The following is a 22,765-nucleotide window of genomic DNA, read 5'->3' on the forward strand; positions in this document are numbered from 1 at the left end:
AATTACATATAATTAGTTTGAGTACCTGGTATCTTGGTTAGCATTTTCCCATTTGCACGTATGTCCTGTGTGCATTCAGTGTTTGGTTTCTGTAATAATTTCTGTAAGAAGTTAGTAATTGTTTTGGATTTTCATTTTTTTACCTTCCACCAACAGCTTGGGGAGGCTTATTAACTTCCCTATCTTGATAATCATTCAAGGAAAATGAGATTGACTTTTGGGAATACTAATATAATGATAATGATTATAAAAGGAACAATACAACTTTATAATACATAGAACATTAGAGGACTGTTTGACAACCTGATCATAATTTATTCTGCCTAGCAGTAGTACTCCTAATTTCTCACGTCTATGCGTATGTGGATGTTTGACCTTGGCTTCTTGCTCTGAATTTCCACTTGAAATACAAAGTGACTGATGTCTTAGTAAAGATGTTTATGGAGCTGGTTTGCTAAATCTACTTTGGGAATTTTTAGAGCAGTGCAGAGGTGGGTGGCACACCCTGGGCCTCTGAGCCCATCCTTTACCCACCCCCTCTCTGCAAAGAGACTTCTGTTAGGTTGATAACTTCCTTTGTCCCAGTGGCCCAGTGATAGATCTCAGAGCTGGAAATAATAGCAGTAGCCTGGGAATTCATCCCAGTTTAGGGACTGTTTTGCCATCAGTGTGGGAAATCGTGTAATGCTGTTGCTGCTACTACTCCCACCTCCCCCTTCCTCCATAGTTGAATTTTTTTAAAAAATATGTATTTTTTTTTTTGAAGGGAGAGTGACAGAAAGAGACAGATTGATAGATCTTCCTTCCATCCACTGGTTCACTCCCCAGATGGCCACAATGACAGGGGCTGGTCCAAGCTGAGGCAAGGAGCCCAGAGTTCCATCTAGGTCTCCCATATGGGTGGCAAGGGCCCAAGTATTTGGACCATCATCCTCTGCTTTCCTAGACACATTAACAGGGAGCTGGATTAGAAGCAGAGCTGCTGGGACTTGAACCTGCACTTTGATGTGGGATGCTCCATTGATTAGCTGACTATGCCAGAACACTAGCCCCCATAGCTAATGTTTTTGTCATAGTTTAATTTCTCTGGGTCCTTATCTGTGAAGTTCATGCTTATTAGGAGAGAGACAATAATCAAGATAGATTTTATCCTATTTTTAGTTGTTTTTCCCTGATTTCTGTTTCCCCCAAATATCTAGTACAACTTTGTAATTAGCTTCTCTCCCAGGGCACCAAAACCTGATAGTATTAGAGCTTATTCTTTTGACTGTTAGATCTTGATCATGTAGCTGTGGGTCTCTCTATTCCCATCTTTTCTCATCTTGGCTTAACCATTCCCCCTGAAGGACTTCCCAGCACAGAACCGACTGTCTGCGAGGAAGTCCACTGCATCTCTGTAGTGGGTGGCTGACGCCTGCATGCTTGTATCTACACATGTTCAGTTTGCTGCGTCCAGATGCTTCTCTATTGTTCCACTTGGACCTGTGTCTACTTATAAATCTGTGAGGATACTGCCAGAGGAAAGTGGAAAGAATTATAAGAAATAAATGCTTATCTGTTTAGAGTGTTTCAAAATTAAACTCGAAGTACCAAAATTTGAAAAGCGCCATGTTAGTTCTAAACACTCTGCAAATTACCCAAATTACCCAAAATGTTTCAGTGGTTGTCACCAATAGGAACATCTTCCTGTGACCTGACAGAGTGATCAATAAGCCAGACCTTCATAAATTGCTGTATGCAGTCCAATTGTGTTCTACAGCATTACCTCCTATATGAAAGCACCACTCAGCATCTGCTGTAGCTGAAGGGGAATGGGAACTCCGTTTCTGTGTCTATTATGTGCTTCATCCTTTCTTCATAATCTAATTTTGTGGAAACATCACAATAGCATCCTAAGAACATGATGTTTTTACCGTTTTGCAGATGAGGATATTGCGGCCAGAAGGCTTAAGTTGATCTTCTGTTGGAATTCTAACCCACACCCACTTCTGACTCCAAAACCATGCCTCCCACCACAGTTTGGGGGTGGGTCCACAAGTTTTTTTATGCACAGGACCATGCAGTAAATATTTAGATTTTGTGGGCTAAACGATCTCTGCGGCAACTACTTATGTCTGCTATTGCAGCATAAAAGCAATCGTAAACAACACATGCATGAAAGGGCCTGGCTGTGTTCCAAAAAAATAGATTTTATGAAAATGCACAGGGGGCCTCATTTGTCCCTCTGTGTGAGCCAAAGTTTTAAGCATGCAATTTTGGACTCCAGTAGTGCCTTTTAAAAAGTTCACTAATTTGAAAGATAATTTGCATTTTGCTTGTTTATAAAATATCTGAGTATAGTTTTTAGAATTTATTTTTAAAGTTCCTTCTTTTTAAAATTTATATTGCTCAACTCCAGAGAAACTTTCCTTCTAGGGGGAATGAAAACAGGACATTATTATCTACAAAATAAAAAGATTTATTTATTTATTTATATGGAAAGAGTTATAGAGAAATAAGGAGAGACAGAGAAAGAGAGCCTTCCATTCCCTGGTTTACTCCTCAGACTGCTGCAATGGCCAGGGCTGGGCCAGGCCAAAGTCAGAGGCCAGTTTCATCCAGGTCTCCCAAATCAGTAGGCACAAACACTTGGGCCATCTTCTGCTGCTTTTCCTAGGCCATTAGCAGAGAGCTGGCTTGGAAGTAGATTGGAACCAGCACCCATATGGGATGCTGGCATTGCAGGCAGCAGCTTTACCTGCTATACCATGACACTGGCCCCCTACTTAAAATTCTTAAACATGATTGATTGATCTTATCATCTGAAACATCATTATGGTGGGTAGGGTGGACAGGCTTATAGTTGAGTCTACTTGTTTTGTACAGTCTCAGAATTTAATCTTTCAGCTCCATGGTTCTTGAATGCAACCAAAAAAGTTTCTTTCTATGGTCCAATCCTGCGGTTAGCTGTGATTTTGCCTTTTGAGTACAATCCAGTATTATAATTCACTTTCTGCTGTTGGTAGGGAATATCAGCCCATCTTATTGAGAAAATGTCGAGCCATTTTCAAATGATGGCTTCACTTAGATCTTTTTTTTCTTTTTTTTTTTAATGAGACATTTTATTTCAAAGTAAACTCCAGTTTGTTACATTTTTTTTCTTGGCATTAATTTCTTTTGTTTTAGTTCTTCTGTTGTTAACTAAAATTCTTAGGCCAGTATGAACCCACGCATTTCTTTCTATGAATGTTCCATTTGATAAGTCACTTCAGTTCTGGTTTTTAGCAGAAGAGGACCGTTGAGAGCTTCTCCTCTCTAAAACCTGTTCTGCAGCCCATGGTCTCTGGGAGAAGGGTGTGTGCCTGAGGAGAGGCAGAGGCCATCCCAGGCACCTGATGCTGCTCTGGGCCATCAACTCTGCTGCTCTTGGCAGCCCCAGTCTCAGACTGGGTTGTGGGAGTCATTGGAAAGGGACCACTTTTTGACCATTGGGGAAGAAACATTCCCAAGGTGGCTTTCCCAGCTGACTTCTAATTGCCATGGGATGGGAATTCTGGTGCTGGGAAGCCATCTTTCCCCAGATTTCAGGTACTCTGTGGGCCTTGACAGGGCAGGATGACCTGCTGAGTCTTGGGTAATAGACCGCCGACTGTGAGTCCTGGTCCCCAAGCCTTTCTAGACCACAGGTAGGGGATTCAATCAGGTGAAACTGTGCTGGCTAACCTTGCCCAGTTATAGAAGTAGCAGAGGATTAATGAAATCAGGACTTGCACACACAGATAGAACATTAAAAACATTGAAAGTTTGCATGATTGTTTTTATACAGCATTTTTGCCCTGTGTTTAAGCCTAACTCATGTAGGCCTTCTTCATAGTAATGAACCTTCCGTGATGGCTTCAGATGTGCTCTTTGTCTTCCCGGCAGCCCCTTGCTCCACCATGGCTTACCATCACGACAGCAGACGGATATTTGTGGGCCAGGACAACGGCGCTGTGATGGTGCGTAGACTCCCGGATGTCTCTGCATGTTCCGCATATCCCACCCCCGTGTTCACTTACGTCAGACAGCTCAGAGTTAGCAGCGGATGCCTGGTAGTTTGGCATAAAAACTTAGTTCAGTATAAATGCAAGTCTAAGTATGGCTTAATTATAATCAGCACTTAATTTTAAACTAGTTTCAGGGAGCTCAGGATGCTGTCATGATTGATGACGTGGTGCTCAGGCCAGCCCATAATGCGCAGCCTCTGCACAGCGAACGCAGAGCTGCTGTTCGAGCTGCCCTCCCTCAGCCGTGACACTGGAGAGCCTCGAGTGTTTAAGAGAGGAGGGGGAGGGACCAACCATTCAGCCCACAACTCATATTTGACATTTTTTTTTCGACAGGCAGAGTGGATAGTGAGAGAGAGAGACAGAGAGAAAGGTCTTCCTTTGCCGTTGGTTCACCCTCCAATGGCCGCCGTGGCCGGCGCACTGCGCTGATCCGATGGCAGGAGCCAGGTACTTATCCTGGTCTCCCGTGGGGTGCAGGGCCCAAGGACCTGGGCCATCCTCCACTGCACTCCCTGGCCACAGCAGAGAGCTGGCCTGGAAGAGGGGCAACCGGGACAGAATCCAGCGCCCCGACCGGGACTAGAGAACCTGGTGTGCCGGCGCCGCAAGGCAGAGGATTAGCCTAGTGAGCCGCGGCACCGGCCTCATATTTGACATTTAAGGCAATGCTTCTCAAACTCTTTGGTGAGGCCTTCCATTTATTTTAGACTAGTATTTTTATGTCTCTAATGGGGTGCATACATTTATTTTTTCCTTAATTTATATAATACTCAGCATTTTAAAGTATGCAATTCGGTTGATTCTATTAGTCAGCTTTTCTTTACTTTAACTAAAATATCTGAGAGTGCTATTTAGGAGAAGAAATGGTTTATTTAGTGTACAGTTTTGGAGGTTCACAGTCCCAGGATTGGGCAGCCCCATTGCTTCAGGCATCTGGTGAGGAGGATGGTGGAGAGAGGATCACAGGTGAGCTAGCAGAGACACAGGGAGCACACTCTCCATCTGTTCTCTGTGTAGTCTCTCCTAGTAAATCCGTCATGATTGGTTCATGGGGTTCCACCCAGCAACCAGAGCCCATCTAATCACCTCCCAGAGGTGCCACCTGCAGATACCATAATTGGATCAGACCTCCACCCTAATCAATCAACCATTAATATTAGTCTAGTAACATTAACATAAGACTTTGGGCTTTAAATGAGTACTTGAGTTTTGGGAGCCCAAGTCCTAATTAGACTGAAGCAGTGGTTTTGTAGCCTATTCATGAGGTGTACAGCTGTTACCACTTTCTAGTTCTGGAACATTTTCATCATCACCCAAAAAAAACCTCATACCTATCAGTAGTCATCCCTCATCCCCACTTCCCCCAGCTCCTGGCAATCCCTAATCTACTTGGTTGTCGAGGGAATTGCCTGTATTAGACATTTTGTGTAGATAGGATTATGCAGTATGTCCTTTTGTGTCTGTCTTGCTTTACATAAGATTTTTTTTCCTTTTTTTTTTTTTTTTTTTTTTTGACAGGCAGAGTTAGACAGTGAGAGAGAGACAGAGAGAAAGGTCTTTCTTTTCCATTGGTTCACCCCCCAAATGGCCACCACGGCCCGTGCGTTACGGCCGGCACGCTGCGCCGATCTGAAGCCAGGAACCAGGTGCTTCCTCCTGGTCTCCCATGGGGTGCAGGGGCCCAAGCACTTGGGCCATCCTCCACTGCCTTCCTGGACCACAGCAGAGAGCTGAACCAGAAGAGGAGCAACCGGGACAGAATCCGGCGCCCCGACCGGAACTAGAACCCGGGGTGCTGGCGCCGCAGGTGGAGGATTAGCCAAGTGAGCCATGGCACCAGCCACCTTACATAAGATTTAAAGATTTATTCATGTTGTAGGTTTATTTTTAAAATACTTATTTATTTATTTGAAAAAGTTAGAGAGAGAAAAGGAAAGAGAGAGAAATCTTCCATCTGCTGTTTTACTACCCAAATGATTGCAATGACCAGGGCTGGGCCAGGTGGAAGCCAAGAGCCAGGAGCTTTTTCTGGGTCTCCCACGTGGGTGTAGGGGCCTAGGGACGTGGGCCATCTTCTGCTGCTTTTCCAGTAACGTTAGGAGAGAACCAGATCAGAAGTGGAGCAGCTGGGACTTGAACCAGTGCCCATACGGGATGCCAGCACTGCAGGCTTAACCTGCTGCGCCATAATGCCGGCCCTCAATGTTGTAGTTTGAATTAGCTATTTCATTAATTTTTGTCGTAGAATAGTATTTTATAAATATATACCTCACATTGTTTATCCATTCATTAAATAATGGACATTTGAGTTGGTCTACTTTTTGGCTATTGTGAATAATTCTGCTATGAACATTCATCTACAAGTTTCCATATAAACATGTTTTCAGCTGTCTTGGCTATTCCTAAGGAGTGGAATTTCTGGGTCATACGTAAGTGTATTTAACTTTTGAGGAACTCACAAACTATTTTCCAAAGTTGCTGCATTAGTTTACAGTACCACCAGCAATGTGTGAGGGCTCCAGTTTGGCCACATCAGTGCTTAACACTTGTTTGTTTTTATCATGGGAGTATGAAACTATCTTGCTGTGGTTTGGATTTGCATTTGCCTGATAACCAGTGATAACGAGCATCTTCTCACATGCTTGTTAGTTGTTTGTGTATCTTCTTAGGTGAAATATCTGTAAATCCTTTGCTCCCTCCCCCCTTTTTAAGATTTATTTATTTATTTATTTATTTGAAAGGCAGAGTTACAGAGAGGCAAAGAGAGATCTTCCATCCTCTGATTTACACCTCAAATGACCGCATTGTCCGGAGCAGGGCAGGTCCAAAGCCAGGAGCCAGGAACTTTTCCAGTCTTCCACGTGGGTACAGGGGTCCAAGGACTTGGGCCATCCTCCACTGCTTTCCCAGGCCATAGCAGGGAGCTGGATTGGAAGTAGAGAAGCTGGAACTCAAAACTGGCACTCATGGGATGCCCAGGCAGCTTTACCTGCTGCACCATAGCACAGGCCCCATACAGTGTAGCTCTTATATTTAGATATTTGATCCACTGTGAGTTAATTTTTGTACATGACAAGAGGGAGGGTTCTATATTATTTCTTTCACTTGTGGGATATCCAGTTACTCTGGTACCATTTGTTGAAAAGAGTATTTTTCCCCCAATTGAATTGAATGGCCTTGGTGCCATTGTCACAGAGTCAGACAGCTGGAGAGCCAGGGCAGTTTCTAGAAGTGGATATATTGTGAGGAATTGTAGGGAGAGGGATCTCTGCATGTTTGAGGACTTGGAGAAGGCTGTCAGGGCTGGATAGACCCTAGGGGCAATTGGAGAGGTGGGCAGAGGCCATGTCATGCAGGACCTTGTAGGTCTGGGTAGTTTTAAATTTCGTTGCAAATGCAGTAAGAAGTTACTAAAGGGCTTTTCAGCAGGTAAATGGCATGCTGTAATTTACAGTTTTAAAAGAAGCCTGTAGCTACTTGGTTCATAATGGATTGAGGGGCAGCCAGAGTGGAAGGGGGAGAGTGAGGCTGTTGGAGCAATATGGATGAGAGGACCCAGCAGTTGAAGTGGACATAGTGTATTGATTTCAGATGCATCTTGGATTACATACACGATGTGGGAAAGAAGGGTGAAGAAGGTAGGTAATATCCAGGTTTTGAACTTGAGCATCTAGGTAGACAGGGAGGAGACAGCTGGAGGGAAAGGGACAACTAGGAGAGCCCTATGTTTGAGACACCTGGGAGACATCCTACTGGCTCATAAAGCTGGAAGTGGATGTACACACCAGGAGCGCAGGGGAGATCTGCACAGGGGGAGCCATCAGCTGTGGGTCAGTTTTCAAGCCATGAGAAAGACTGTGATCTCCTGGGGAAGAATGTGAAAAGACAGGGGCTGGCTTTGCGGCATAGCAAGTAAAGCTGCTGTTGTAGTGGCATCTCATATGGGCCCTGGTTTGAGTCCTGGCAACTCCACTTTTGATCCAGCTCCCTGCTGATGACCTCAGAAAGCAGTGGAGGACAACCCAAGTTGTTGGGCCCCTGTGCCCACCTAGGAGACCCCAATGGAGTTCCTGGCTCCTGGCTTCAACTGGGCCCAGTCCCTGCTGTTGTGGCTATTTGGGGAGTAAACCAGCAGATGGAAGATCTCTGTCTCTCACACTGCCTTTCAAATAAATAAGTAGATCTTTAAAAAGAAGACAATGAGAGAAGACAGGGCCCAGACCTAAGCTCTGAATAACTCCAGCATTTAGGAGTGGTGTTGAAGGGGTAGCCATCCAGGGAAGAGTATGGTATTAGGGAGCGTAGACTACCTCACAGAAGCCAGGTTACCGAAAGTCGTGCAGTCAGAGGAATCATTTAGGGAACATCAGGATCCAGGTAGGGGCTGGGAGTCTATTTTAGGAAGTCTTCCCAGTGACCTTTGGGATCAAGTGGTTTAGAGGGGGGAAGGATTGAGAAACATTAGGCAGGAGGTGATGGAAGGGTCTGGTTCTGGTTTTTGTCAGCTCCACGTGCCAGTGTGTGGATCACAGGTTTGAGGGTGCAGTGTTGAAAATGAGGATGCCAGTTAGGAGGTTGTTTTAGGACCACCACCATAAATTGTGAAACACTGGGGTAGTGATGGAGAAAAGGTGATGACCGCACAAACTGTCTGGACAGCAGGGCTTAATGTTGATTTGATGTGAGTGTTGAAATAGAGAGCAGTGTTGAGATGGTCCTTAGGTTTATAGCCAGGAGCTTCGCTGCACACAGAGACAGAAAAGGTGTTGGTAGGGGAAAAGTGACAAGTTCAGCTTTGACAGTTAGTTACTCAAGCCTGAACTGCGGTGGTTTGGTCTGCACTGGGGTTTGGGGGATCACTGAGCAGAGGTGTCAGTGGAAACTGCAACAGTGGCTGCCGTGAAGTAGGAATGAGGGGTAGATTGAGAAGAGCCGAGGATACCTAATGCCTCGTTTTTACAATAACTACAGACTCTGTAGTGGGTCTTTGTAGTTTTGTTTTAGAAGCATCTCGATGGATTGTGTGTGTATGTGTGTGTGTGTGTAGCCAAGAGAGCAAAAGCAACAAAATTTTGTAGTCAGAGAAGAGAATACAAAGCACTCACTTGTGGAGAAAGAACTGGACAGAAGTTCCCATTCCGGTCAGTGGCAGTTCTTTATTCCGTTTGATCTGATCCCCCAAAGAAGTGATGGCCTGAGGACAAGTCTGTTGAAAGAAGCAATCATATCCTTAAGTAGCTCCTTTGAAGTCCTTGGACTTGGAATACCATTTTGGGATTTTACTTTGCTTTGAAAATTAAGTTTCTGTTGTTTTTGAAACCATAATTGTTTTCTCATTGCATGTGTTTACTTTTAGGAATTTCATGTTTCAGAAGATTTTAACAAAATGAACTTTATCAAGACCTACCCAGGTAATATGATACACACATGCTTGCATTCATATGCCTGTAGATATACACACATGAAACTAGAACACTGTCTGTTACGACCAGAATTAGGTTTCCACATTAAGTTTTATTTTGTTCCAATTAAAGGAGAGACAATTAGCTGTCCAGAATTATTTACCATCCTTTTTCTACTTACTAATATCCAAAATTGTGTACATTGAATATATGTATGAGATTAAAATTAACCATTCTTCTATTAGCAGATATGTGCACTCCTTCCATTTTTTGATAACAGTGTTACCTATGTGGATGTGTGTATGTATCTCTGTGTGTATAATTTGTAGATTCATGTATGTGTATAAACACACACATGTATGTGTGTGTGTTTCCTTGACTATTACTCTGACTTTAATCCTATAATTCTGGTTGCTTCTATTTAAGACGAATTCTTGCGAGTGGAATAAGTGGTCAAGCATCAAAAGTTTTTTGGTAATGAAAAACAAAACAAAACAAAGTTTTTTAGTGCTGTAGATTTTTGCCAACTATTTCTTAGCAATAGTATGCAGTCCTATGAGTGGTGACTGAGAGTGCCTGCTCATTACTTCTTCACAACGTTGCTGCCTTATAAATGATATTTTATATTCAATGATGTTTTCAGCTTGAAAATTAATGTAACTGTATTTAACGTTAGCCGTTTTTCAGCAATTGTGAATGTTCAGGGTTTGCCCATGTTCCCAGGAGTCTTTTCTAACTGAGCTGTAAGCACTTCCACTGCAGCACAGCCAATGCCTTGGAACAGCTGTGGGATATGTATTTTTCCCACTTTTCACTTTGCCATGTAAACTTAAGTACTTTTAAAATTAACTAAAGCAAGTCACAGAGTTAACTTTGGATTAGGATTTTGGGGCCAAAGCCATTTGACTAAGTTATGGGTCCCATCAGACCAATTAGCACAGAGTCCCAGGAACTTCACCTGAAGGCATAATAGTTACCCTCATTTTTCCAACCTGGTTTTCTGAAATTTTATATTTCATGCAGTGGATAAAGGTGAAAATTAGTCTAGCTGGTTTCTACATACACTGATTATATTGTTGAATTTGGGTCTAATAACAGGATATAGAAAAGAGAGTTCGAAAATTTCACTAAGAAGGCCAATTGCTTTCCTTTCAATATTGTTTCATCTGTTCCAAGTTGAAACAGGAGAAAAGTGATGCTACAGGACCATACATTTGAAGTTGGAGAATATGGTTGTACAAAGTGTTTTGTGACAAGTGATAAAGGTTTCCAATCTTGCATTGTTGAATAATGTACAAGCATTACGGTGTTGCTATGGCAATGAAAACAACTTTAAATTGTCAGCTGTCATTTGCAGATTTATGTTTAAAATTATCAAGAATTCGTAAACTTTTATGCATCATATCCCTAGGAATTTGGAGAACTTTTCTTATATGCCTGATTAATGTTTTTGTCAAAAAGCAAATTCTTTAGTGAATTATTTCACTTGTCATTAATTCTTTGTCAAACTGCATATTCACATGTCTCTTTTTTTATGCTGTATTTTGGTTGTCAAAGTTTTATGAGCAATAAGGCAGCATAATTTTGGGCCTTTGCATTTCATTGACTAATAAAATTTTTAATACATTTGAAGGACTAATACTGGGGCTGCCAAGCTTTTTGCGGGTGAGTTTAAAAAAAATAAAATTGAAGCAACAGTAAGTGTTACCATATGTAATCATGATTTCATAAAAGAAAAGTCACCTACAAAATAAAACAGCAGAAAGGACATAACCTTGAAAGGAACAGTTCTTCTCAAGAGAAGACAGTTGTCTACTCCTTACAACATCTTTACCATGAACTAGTATAACGCTTAGTCCTGAGTTTGACTAGGCTGTAGGTTTAGTGGGCTTAGTGGGAAACATGGTTAGTGCAACACAGAACAGGTTATTAGAATTTGGGCATGTATTTAATTATTTAATATTTGCTTCTCAGTTTCCTTTTCTGAAAATGGGCAAAAAAGAAGAAAAAGCACTAAGCCATACATGAGTCACTGAATTAGTTATCACCTAATGGTAGTTGTAATTAGCTGAGACTTGGCTTATTAGAATTTAAGATCACTAGCTTTTAGAACATCCTTTAACTTTCAGGATCCTTCATGAATATTTATTTGTTTAAGTGTGAATCTGATCTTCAGCAAGACTTGGAGGAGAGTCCCTCAGTTCTTCTGAAGCAGTTTGTGCAACTAAGAGCAAGGCCAGAGGTTTTTCTGTCTGGCTTCTGACTTCCTTCATCAGATTGGATATTTATTAAACACTTGCTACATGTAAGGTCCTGTACCAGATGAATTAGACCTGATCCTGTTGTGGTTTGCCTATAATTGACCTGGAAATATTTTAGATTGGGTAATACAATACCTTCCTTATTCCCCACTATTATTTGTGAATAGAGAAACTTATAAATATTTTGTCTTTATAAATAATAAAGGCTACACACAAACAGAAATTACTTTAGAAACAAAACATGTTATCACTATTTTTGTTATTTTAAAAAATTTCAGCTGTTCCTATTTACAATGCCAGTATTTTCTTTTTTCCCCTCATCACTACACTGATTTATTCTGAGCCCTGTTAAAGCTTTGTTGTACAGAGAGATTGTAACATTTGCCCTTAGATCAGTTTTTTTCTATTTAAAAATTTTGTAATATGAACAGATTTCATGTATTTCATATATATAACTTGGGAGCATAGTGATATTTTCTACCTCACCCTCCTTCCCACCCATGCTCCCACAGTTCCTCTTCCTTCCTCTCTTATTCCCACTCTTAATTTTTACAATGATATATTTTCACTTTATTTTATACTCAAAAGATTAACCCTACACTAAGAAAATAGTTCAACAAATTTATGAATGAAAAACTGTTCCTCAGTAGTAGAGACAAGGACTGTAAACAGTCATGGAATCTCAACATGTGAATTTCACTCCTATACATTACATTTTTTGGTATTCTAGTAGTTGCCACAGATCAGGGAAGACATATGGTATCTGTCTTTTTGGAACTGGCTTATTTCACTAAGTATAATGGCTTCCAATTGTATCCATTTTGTTGTAGAAGACAGGATTTCTTTTTTTTTACAACTGAGTAGTATTCTATTCTCTCTCTACATATGTGTATAAGCACACATACACATCACAACTTCTTTAGTCATCAGTTGGGGCTGATTCTATATCTTAGCTATTCTGAATTCAGCTGCAATAATCATGGGGGCGCAGATAACACTTTGATATGCTGATTTAATTTAGTTTGATAAATTCCCAGGAGTGGGATTGCTGGGTCATATGGTATATCTGTTTTCAGCTTTCTGAGGTATCTCCATACTTTCTTCCACAATGGCCGTACTAGTTTACATTCCCACCAACAGTGGATTAGGGTACCTTTTTCCTCACATCCTTACCAGTATTTATTTTTTGTTGATTTCTGTTTGAGAGCCATAATTACTGGGGTGAGGTGAAACCTCATTGTGATTTTGATTTGCATTTTCCTTATGGCTGGTGATCCTGAGCATTTTTTCATGTGTCTGTTGGCCATTTGGATTTCCTCTTTGGAAAAATGCCTGTTCAAGTCCTTTGCCCATATCTTAACTGGATTTTTTGTTTTGTTGTTGAATTTTTTGAGCTCTTTATAGATTCTGGACATTAATCCTTTCTCAGTTTTAGTTTGCAATTTTTTCCCATCCTGTTGGTTGCCTCTTCACTTTGTTGAGTGTCTCCTTTGCAGTGCAGAATCTTCTTAGGTTGATGTAATCCCATTTTTCTATTTTTGCTTTGATTTTCTGTTCTTCTGGTGTCTTTTTCAAGAAATCTTTGACCATGCCAATATCTTGCATTTTCCCCAATGTTCTATAGTAATTTGATGGTATCCATTTATAGATGTAGATCCTTGATCCATTTTGAGTTGGATTTGGTATAAGGTATAAGGTAGGAGTCTTGTTTCATACTTCTACACATGGAGATCCAATTTTCCCAGCACCATTTGTTGAAGAGACTATTCTTTCTTCAGGGATTAACAAGCTCCCTTGTCAAAGATTAGTTGGTTGTAGATGTAGATTTCTGGGGTTTCTGTTCTGTTCCATTGGTCTACATGTCTATTTTTTTTTAATGCCAGTACTAGGCTGTTTTGATTATAACTGTAGTATGTCTTGAATTTGGAATTATGATGCCTCAAGCTTTGTTTTTGTTGTTTTAGATTGCTTTAGCTATTCTGGGTCTCTTGTGTTTCCATATGAATTTTAGTATTGTTATTTCTAGATCTGAGAAGAATGTTGCCCATATTTTGATTCGGCTCTCACTGGAATTTGTAAATTGGTTTTGATAGTGTGGATTTTTTTTTTTTTTTTTTTTTTTTTACAGGCAGAGTGGACAGTGAGAGAGAGAGACAGAGAGAAAGGTCTTCCTTTGCCGTTGGTTCACCCTCCAGTGGCCGCCACAGCCAGTGCACCACACTGATCTGAAGGCAGGAGCCAGGTGCTTATCCTGGTCTCCCATGGGGTGCAGGGCCCAAGCACTTGGGCCATCCTCCACTGCACTCCCTGGCCACAGCAGAGAGCTGTCCTGGAAGAGGGGCAACCGGGACAGAATCCAGCGCCCCGACCGGGACTAGAACCTGGTGTGCCGGCACCGCAAGGCGGAGGATTAGCCTAGTGAGCCACGGCGCCGGCCTAGTGTGGACATTTTGATAATATTAATTCTTCCAATCCATGAATATGGAAGATTTTCCATTTTTTATGTCTTTTTTTCTGTTTCTTTACTTAATGATTTATAATTTTCATCATAGAGATCTTTCACCTCCTTAGTTAAATTCATTCCAAAGTATTTAATTTTTTTGTAGCTATTGTGAATCTTAGAAGTTCTTTCTCAGCCATGGATTGTCTGTGTATACAAAGGCTAATGTTCTTTATGTGTTAATTTTGTAACCTGCCACTTTGCCAAACTCTCTTATGAGTTCCAATAATCTCTCAGTGTAGCCTTTTCATTCCTTTATATGTAGAATCATTGCCAGTATGTTCTAAAGGGCCAAAACACTGACGTTATAGACAATTAAGAAAACATTGCTGTGTTCTTTCCATGTGGACCTCTTTGACAGTTAAGGTTTTCCAGAACAAAGTAAAATGATGCAAAAAAATAATAAAAACCTACTTTCTAATTTATTATTTGTATCCCTGTTGAGTGTTCCTGTTTATGATCCATAGCTCCTGATAGTTTTATTTTATTATTTAAGATTTACTTATTTTTTTTTTGTAAGAGAGAGAGGGAGAGGGGGAAACAGAGAGAGAGAGAGAGAGAGAGAGAGTGAGCTTCCATCTATTGGTTCACTCCCCAGTGGCTGCCAGGCCTGGAGCAGGCCAAAGCCAGAATTCCCAAGCTTCCTCTTCTCCCACATGGGTACACGGACCCAAGGACTTGGGCCATTCTCTGCTGCTTTCCCCGGGGCATTAGCAGGGAGCTAGAATGGAAGTGGAGCAGCCAGGACATTGGCATTGCAGTTAGCGGCTTAATCTGCTATGCCACAGTGCTGGCCCTGCTCCTGACATTCTTCCCTGGGGGTGCCAGAGGGAGGGCCTGGAAAAGATCCTGTGCCGGTACTTGGGGGTGGGGCAGATGGTCAAATCCTCTGGCAGAGGGTGACCATTTCTGTGCTAGCACCTTTTAGCTGTATACAACAGGGTGTAGGCTGACGTCTCTGGCAGGCAGAGCCTCGCTCCTACCCCATGTAGAGCTATTTCTGAAGAGCATCGGTCCTCCTGAAGAGCACAGCCTTCCCCCTTATCTTCCTGCAGCTCATCAGAACCGGGTGTCTGCAATTATCTTCAGCTTGGCCACAGAGTGGGTGATCAGCACCGGCCACGACAAGTGCGTCAGCTGGATGTGCACCCGCAGTGGGAACATGCTGGGCCAGCACTTCTTCACTTCCTGGGCATCGTGTCTGCAGTATCCTTCCAGGCGCCCACACACCTCTCCTTCCACACCTCACCTCAGTATTTAGTTTTGAGTATGATTTGTTGTTAATTGAGATCCAAAGATTGAATGGTTCCTACATATTTACCTAAAATCCAAAAATTTCTGTATCTTCTTTGGTATGAAATGTTTCTTAAAAATAATAATTAAATGCTTTACATTCAAATTTGAAGACTTTTATTGCATGAATAAGGAAAATAGGAATTGATATTGTAGTAATTGGTTATATGCTGCAGGCTCCACAAAAAAAAAAAAAAATTTTTGACCCTGAGATTCATAAATGGGCTATAAGGAGTTATGTATAAAATATGTTCCATGTTTTGTGTGTGTGTATATATATAGAAGGCCCATAGTCCTTATAACACCCTTAAAATTACTTCATAATCCACCCAAATGTTAAATATTATCGCCTTAAAAATTCCCTACTCTTATATGACATTTTAAGGGCCTATATAAGCATATCTCTGCTTGCTGTGTATTGTCATGACCGGGAGATCAGGACTGTCAACAATAAGCAATGTCCCTCAGTACTTTCTCTCTCAGAGTTAAATGTCTGGCAGAGTAAAACTCTTTCTTTCCATTGAATGTATGCATTTAAAATGCTTACTACAAATGAATGCCTGTTTACTATTAATGAATATTTAAAATGGTACTATATGCTTTAGGATCAAACAAGGGAAAATTGTTTACTAATAAAGCATTTCTGTTGTGCAGCAGATTTATAGAAAATGGCACAAAGTCACACTGAGGACCTGGCTCATAGTGTTCCTTCTGGAGTTTGTTTGGAATAGCAGTAGCTATCCTGCTGTAAATAGTAGTTATCCTGTTGTGTGTGAATGACTGGCTTCCACCAATTTTTATGACCACAAACTGAGAAAGTAATGAATTGTTAATATATATTAGTTAATGCATTTAATAGAAAATTAATTTAATATAATAGTTAATATATTTTTAAAATTTAATCTTACTACTATCATATATAATTGCCTTTTGAATTATGAACTTACCCACAATAAGTTAAAGGGAATCATCCTCTTAATTTAAAGCTAAATCATCTAGGGCAACAACAGCGTGCGTTTAAGTCCTGTGTTTGTTGTCAGCTTTATGTTATTTGTAGAGATATTTCATAAGTAACTATTTTTGTGCTTTGTGTTTTCATTAGTTAGCACTTATACTCTTTTATACTTGATTGTTACTAATTAGTTTTACGTGTGTCTTCTCTTTTTAGTGCCAGTTCCTTACAATATTACTTGGTATAGTAACAGGAAATCAATGAATTCTTGTTGAATGAATGAATATGAACTTTCCCAATAATTCCAGTTGTTTTACATGAGTTTCCACTGGATATTTACTGTCTTGGCAAAGTTTTAAGTTAGTGTTTATTCTCTTTGAAATGCATATTTTTCTATTTTATAACTGACTAAAGCAGTTATGTTTTTTATGAAGGGACTTTGCAAAGATTTTTTTAAATTTTTATTTAAGGTATACAAATTTCATGTATTTCATATATACAGATTCAGGTATGTAGTGACACTTCTCACCCTATCCTCTGTGCCACCTGCAATTCCCACCCTTCTTCCTCCTCCCTGTCTTATTTCCACTCTTAATTTTTACGAAGATCTTTTTTCAGGTTACTTTATACTTTTTTTTTTTTTAAAGATTTATTTGTTTACTTGAAAGACAGAGTTACAGAGAGACAGAGGCAGAAAGAAAGAGAGGTCTTCCATCCACTGGTTCACTCCCTAGATGGCCACAATAGCTGGAGCTCTGCCGAACCTAAGCCAGGAGCCAGGAGCTTCTTCCGGGTCTCCTATGCCAGTGCAGGGGCCCAAGGACTTGGGCCATCTTCTACTGCTTTCCCAGGCCATAGCAAAGAGCTGGATCTGAAGTGGAACATCCGGGACTCAAACCGGCACCCATATGGATGATGGCACTGTGGGCTGCATCTTTACCCGCTACGCTACAGCGCCGGCTCCTACTTTATACTCTTTTTTTTTTTTTTTTTGACAGGCAGATTCGGGGAGAGAGAGAGAGAGAAAGGTCTTCCTTCCATTGGTTCACCCCCCAAATGGCTGCTAAGGCCGGCGCGCTGCACTGATCTGAATCCCGGAACCAGGTGCTTCCTCCTGGTCTCCCATGGGGTGCAGGGCCCAAGCACTTGGGCCATCCTCCACTGCCTTCCCAGGCCACAGCAGAGAGCTGGCCTGGAAGAGGGGCAACTGGGACAGAATCCAGCGCCCCAACCGGGACTGGAACCCTGGGTGCCAGCGCTGCAGGCCGAGGATTAGCCTAGTGAGCCATGGCGCTGGCCCCTACTTTATACTCTTAAGATTAACTCTTACACAGTAAAGAGTTCAATACACAGTAAGAAGAAAAGAAAAAAAAAAAACTGTTCCTCAAAAGTTGAGACAAGGGCTGTAAGCAATCATTGAATCTCAAAATGTCCATTTCACTCCTATGCATCACCTTTTAGGTACACTAGTAGTTCCCACAGGTCAGGGAAAACATACAATATTTGTCTTTTTGGGACTGGCTTATTTCACTAGGTATAATGGTTTCCAGTTGCTTTGTCAGTACATGTACTAAAATTGGAACAATACAGAGAAGATTAGCATGGCTCCTGTGCAAGGATGACACGCAAATTCAAGATGATTTGTTAGATACCCTTGACTGCTTCTCCTCAGATACGATTTTGATACTCAGTACGCTTTTGTTGGCGACTATTCTGGGCAGATCACCCTGCTGAAGCTGGAGCAGAACTCCTGTTCAGTTATTACAACCCTCAAGGGACACGAAGGTAGGCTGTTACTCACCCACCTCATTTTGTGGTTATCAGAATAAGTAATCTGCTCTGGGGTTTCATGAATTGTCAATTCCTCACCATCTCTCTGCTTTTAATTTGTTTGGCTAGATACAGGCATTAGAGAAAATTAAGTGAAGATAGGGTGTTGAGTGGGTTTCATATTACCAAAATGCCTTCTAAATTGCTTATATGGATAATATTTTCCATGTTGTCTACATTTTGAAATTAAGTTACTGATTTCAGAATCCCCTTAAGATTTCTTATAAATTATAATATGTTGGGAAGAATTATTGTTATTATTTTTTACTTTGTCATTTCTAGGACCTGAATAACACCTGCTACAACAATTAGAAGAAATGTATGGGCTGACTCAGTCTCTATTTGGGAATCATACCCTGAGTAGAGACTGAGGGACAAGAATTCTTGGGTAGAATTTCATTACTTTTAGGGGGCAGTAAATAGGTAAAAATCTGTAGAGGACCTTTAACATTCCATTGGCTGTTCTGGATAACTTACCACATTTACATGCAGACTCAAGAAGTCTCATTGGATGATAAGCTCTAATGTAATGCAGCTTTTATGCAAATCACAGGATCAAATTCTGGTGTGAGTTACTCATTAGCAGTTTTGAGATGGAGGATTTGGGGATTTATTGAAAGAATTAAATATTGGACTTACTGATGCCACTCGTTACTGCTTCAACAAATTAAATGTACTCTGTGTTTTCTGTTTGGGTGAAAGAGAGTATATCAGATCAGGGACTCTGCAGGGGGAAGGAAGAAATGAGAACAGCAGACAGAATATTTCTGGGCAGGAAAGCAGAGGGCCCTGAAGAAACCACTTTCCGTTTATGACTAATCCTCTCATGACCCCCAGGCTCTTCAGGATTCTCTGAGTTGCTAAGGGCAGATAGCTTCTGGTAACTACTTAGTCATTTTCAAATTGAAAAACTATGTTTAGCTGCCGTTCTGCCTCTAGCTGAAGTGGATGGGGCACAGTATTAAACAGCCAGAGAATTCTTGCAAAATTGACTCCTAATTCCGGTTTTGCTGAATAATTTTTTTTAACTTTTCTGATTTTGGAAACTTTGTGTGTGAAACTGGTTTATATTGTTTTCTGTTGAATATGGATTTATTAATTTTCAATATTCTTACCAAAATGTATGAGATCGGTTCAATTTTATGATTTATTTATACCTTTTGTGCTAGGCAAATAGCAGTCAGTTAACAATGAAGAAATACGTTGAAAGAGAAACTGTATAAACCAATGTATCAAATTGGATAAACTACCCCAAATAGAAGATGGAATGTAAGGTTTAGATTTTTTTACTCTAAATTCTTTGGCATAATTATGTGATACATTTGTAGGCTCTCCCCCCACCTCCACACCTAACACTTAATTGAATTTTCTTAAACATAGGCATCTTGGGGCAAAATGCCTGTGAAGTCCCAGAGCCCTGAAATAATGTAGATTTTTATCTTGTATAAGGTAACCATAGTAACTGTACTGGTCACAATATTTTTTTTTCCAAGAGCTTTCTCTGAACTAACACTTCATGTATAACTACTTTATAATAATTTATTGTGACAGTACAAGAAGAAATCTGTTTAAGAATCTTTGTATAACTATAAAAAGTAGTTTAATGGACAGAGGATGCGATGTGTCTTCTCTATGGCTCAGGATCGTGTGGTTGAATGAACGGTTGTACAGTAAGGATACATATTCTCATTTAGGTAGCTCAGCTGGTCCTAGTTCTGTCTTCAGCCATCAGATGTACATGTCCTGATGCAGTCACACTTGATCTCTCCTTCCCTCCCTGCGTCCCTCCTTTCTCTCTTCATATCCTCAGGTAGTATTGCGTGCCTGTGGTGGGACCCCATTCAGCGGTTACTCTTCTCCGGAGCTTCTGACAACAGCATCATCATGTGGGACATTGGAGGCAGAAAAGGCCGGACGCTGCTGCTTCAGGGCCATCAGTACGTGACCCTTTGTGGGGTGGGGAAAGGGTCAGTTGTCAGGGAACCAGGGGACAGCATTGGTGTTCGGCCATGACTTCATGCAAGCCCCATCTTTTAAGATGCCAGTTTAGTGGGATTCCATCCACTTCTGTCTGCTTTCTCTCAGTCCTGAGTCACTGGTGTTCAGCAGAGGGTTTCAGTGGAGGATTCATTACAGGGTTTTCCTCCTCATTAGTCTAAAGGGCACTTGGCACTTTCTCTCCCAAGGGGTTGCCCTGTTGAAGTATCTGCTCAAGGAGGGTGTGAGTTAGATTGCAGGTGAGGACACTGACCATGGAAGATTGTATGCCATGCAATACCAAGCCGTTCTTGAACTGGTTGTCTAAACTGCTTTGTGTTCTAAAATATATTTCATTCAGAAGTAATGTGTGGTCTGACACAGTCGTATTTGCCCAAGTTCCAACATTAGAATTCCTGGGCTCTTGACTTCTGATCTTGAACAGAAAAGGAATGTAAAGTTCCTCCCCCACCCTTTTCCTTTCTTCTTTGTTCAGTAGGCTGTAGCTGTTTACTGTAATCACAAGCAAATTGACAACCAGCCAAGGAAAGGTTCCACACAAAAGTAAACAGGCCAAGAGGTTGTTTCCTCGGGCATCCAGGGGAGTAGTCTGACAAGCATGTAGGAAGAGGGCAGGTTTCTCCACCACATCTGTGTCTACACATGTGTGTGTGTTTATACTGCTGGTGATCTCCATGGTGTCTATCATACGAATCGTACTCCAGCAATGGAATTAGATCCCGTTTGCTTTTTGTCTGTTTCTTGTCCATCTGAAAGAAATCATGGAAATTAGTGTAGAAAATCGTTGTCCTCCTCTCGGCTCTGTCCTGCAGTTCTACGTATTTGAAAGCAGCACTCCTCATTGTATGAAAACTGTGATTCTGTGTGATAAGGTATAGAATGTCCAAGTTTATATACTGGAATCCTTATTACATACCAAGCAATCAGAGATAAAATGCCATTTGCTTATTCAATTGAGGGAAGAGCTGTGGGCATCAATGAAGGCAGTTCCTGTTTTTCCTTATTGAGACGAGTGACCATTTTGTGTGCTGTCTGCAGTGACAGGGTACAGTCGCTGTGTTACCTTCAGCTCACAAGGCAGCTGGTTTCCTGTTCCTCGGACGGTGGGATTGCAGTGTGGAACATGGATGTTAGCAGAGAAGAGGTAAGATGCAGAGCAAGTCGTGGCGGACCAGGAGAGGCTGGGCAGAGCCTGGCTTCTCGGTGTCCCACCCTGCAGGCTGTAAATCCTGACTGCGATGTGGACAGTCCGACCTCTCAGTGTACCACTCGCAGACAGCTGTCTGACAGGGTCCAGCATGTCAATTTGCATTGCGTGCAGTACTCATGAAGTTTCCACTGATGCAGACAGCGTGTAGGCTGATTCTCGGCCTTGAGAGAACACGTTGAGACACACAGTCTCCCAGCACATCCAGGGATTTGGACTGCATGGGAGTCCTCCAAAGCATTCTAGGGCCCCGTAGCATTCGTGTGTGGAAACCTGAGACATTCTTCTGTGGCAACCCTCAGGGACATAGCTAGGCACTTGACGTTTTTCCAGGAAAATATTTCTCTGCTTTTGTTTTCCATGAAGTTCCGTCTCACTGAGTTCATGTTGACATAGGGTCCTTTTCTGGCAACCTGACTTCCAACTTGGTTGGGCTACTAACTGGTTTTGAGATCTGGTTTGGATAAGTATTTTAATGAATTTCTGAGTGTCCATTCGCTCCTTCATAAGGTGAGATCACTGAATGAGATGGCGTCTGAAGCCTCTTCCAGTTCTTCAGACACTCTGACTCATCTGCATAATCGTTGTGTTCTGTTTTGAGTAATTCTAGAGTGCATATTTTTGATTTTTCATTGTATGATTGTTCAGTTAAGTATTTCAGACATAATTCTGAAAACAGACCTTATGTATCCAGGGATATGCACATTTCAAGGCTTCTTATGGATGTCATCACATGATTTCCAGGCAGTTTCCATACTCACTTCTGCTCTTGTCTGCATTTCCTAAGCAGCATGTAAAAGCCTGTGGTATCAGTAGCAAAGGAATTGATTCCAGAGAAGAGTTTAAAGTATTAAGGACTTAATGACTGGTAGTTTTATTTCATGAACACATGCCAGGCACCTGCAGGGTAGCTGGGTGATCTGGAAACATGGATGTTTGTTATAAATGTTTATTGATGTTGCATCACAGTACATACTGTGTTGTGTGTTGTCACAGATCAGTGCAGTGTGCTGTGCTTTGTAGCAGTGCATAGCTCCGTTTGCTGGGTACTGTCAGAGCAGACACCAGGCACTAGAGCAGACTTCCCACTGACCCTTGCCTGTGTGCCTGCTTTGTGTTGCCTCTGATTATTTGTGAGTCTGTGTCTCACTGAATAAACCTTGCCCCAGAAGAAACAGTCCAGGGAGTTTGATCTTTTTAAAAAACACAGTGACATTACTCATTTCCAGACATTGTGGCTACTGTATTCTTTATACAAAGATCCTTGTCCTTGAGAGGCTTGTAGTCCAGTGAA

At 41.4% G+C, this 22,765-nt stretch overlaps 1 protein-coding gene and 1 non-coding gene across 2 annotated transcripts in view; both read left to right on the forward strand.

Moving 5' to 3' along the window:
- WDFY1 (WD repeat and FYVE domain containing 1) overlaps positions 1–22,765 on the forward strand; it is a 62,476-nt gene that overhangs the window by 26,624 nt on the left and 13,087 nt on the right. The window contains exons 3-8 of the mRNA XM_002712502.6: positions 3,904–3,977; positions 9,385–9,439; positions 15,247–15,397; positions 18,109–18,221; positions 20,077–20,203; positions 21,303–21,408. Of these exons, the coding sequence (XP_002712548.2) occupies positions 3,904–3,977; positions 9,385–9,439; positions 15,247–15,397; positions 18,109–18,221; positions 20,077–20,203; positions 21,303–21,408 (626 nt within the window). The remainder of the gene's footprint in view (positions 1–3,903; positions 3,978–9,384; positions 9,440–15,246; positions 15,398–18,108; positions 18,222–20,076; positions 20,204–21,302; positions 21,409–22,765) is intronic.
- LOC127491877 (U6 spliceosomal RNA) lies at positions 17,987–18,089 on the forward strand. Its single transcript, XR_007920810.2, has one exon. It is a non-coding gene; the product is annotated as a U6 spliceosomal RNA (small nuclear RNA).

The sequence above is a fragment of the Oryctolagus cuniculus genome, chromosome 3 (assembly GCF_051225735.1).
Source record: "Oryctolagus cuniculus isolate XC-2025 breed Fujian yellow rabbit chromosome 3, ASM5122573v1, whole genome shotgun sequence".
Lineage (NCBI taxonomy): Eukaryota > Metazoa > Chordata > Mammalia > Lagomorpha > Leporidae > Oryctolagus > Oryctolagus cuniculus.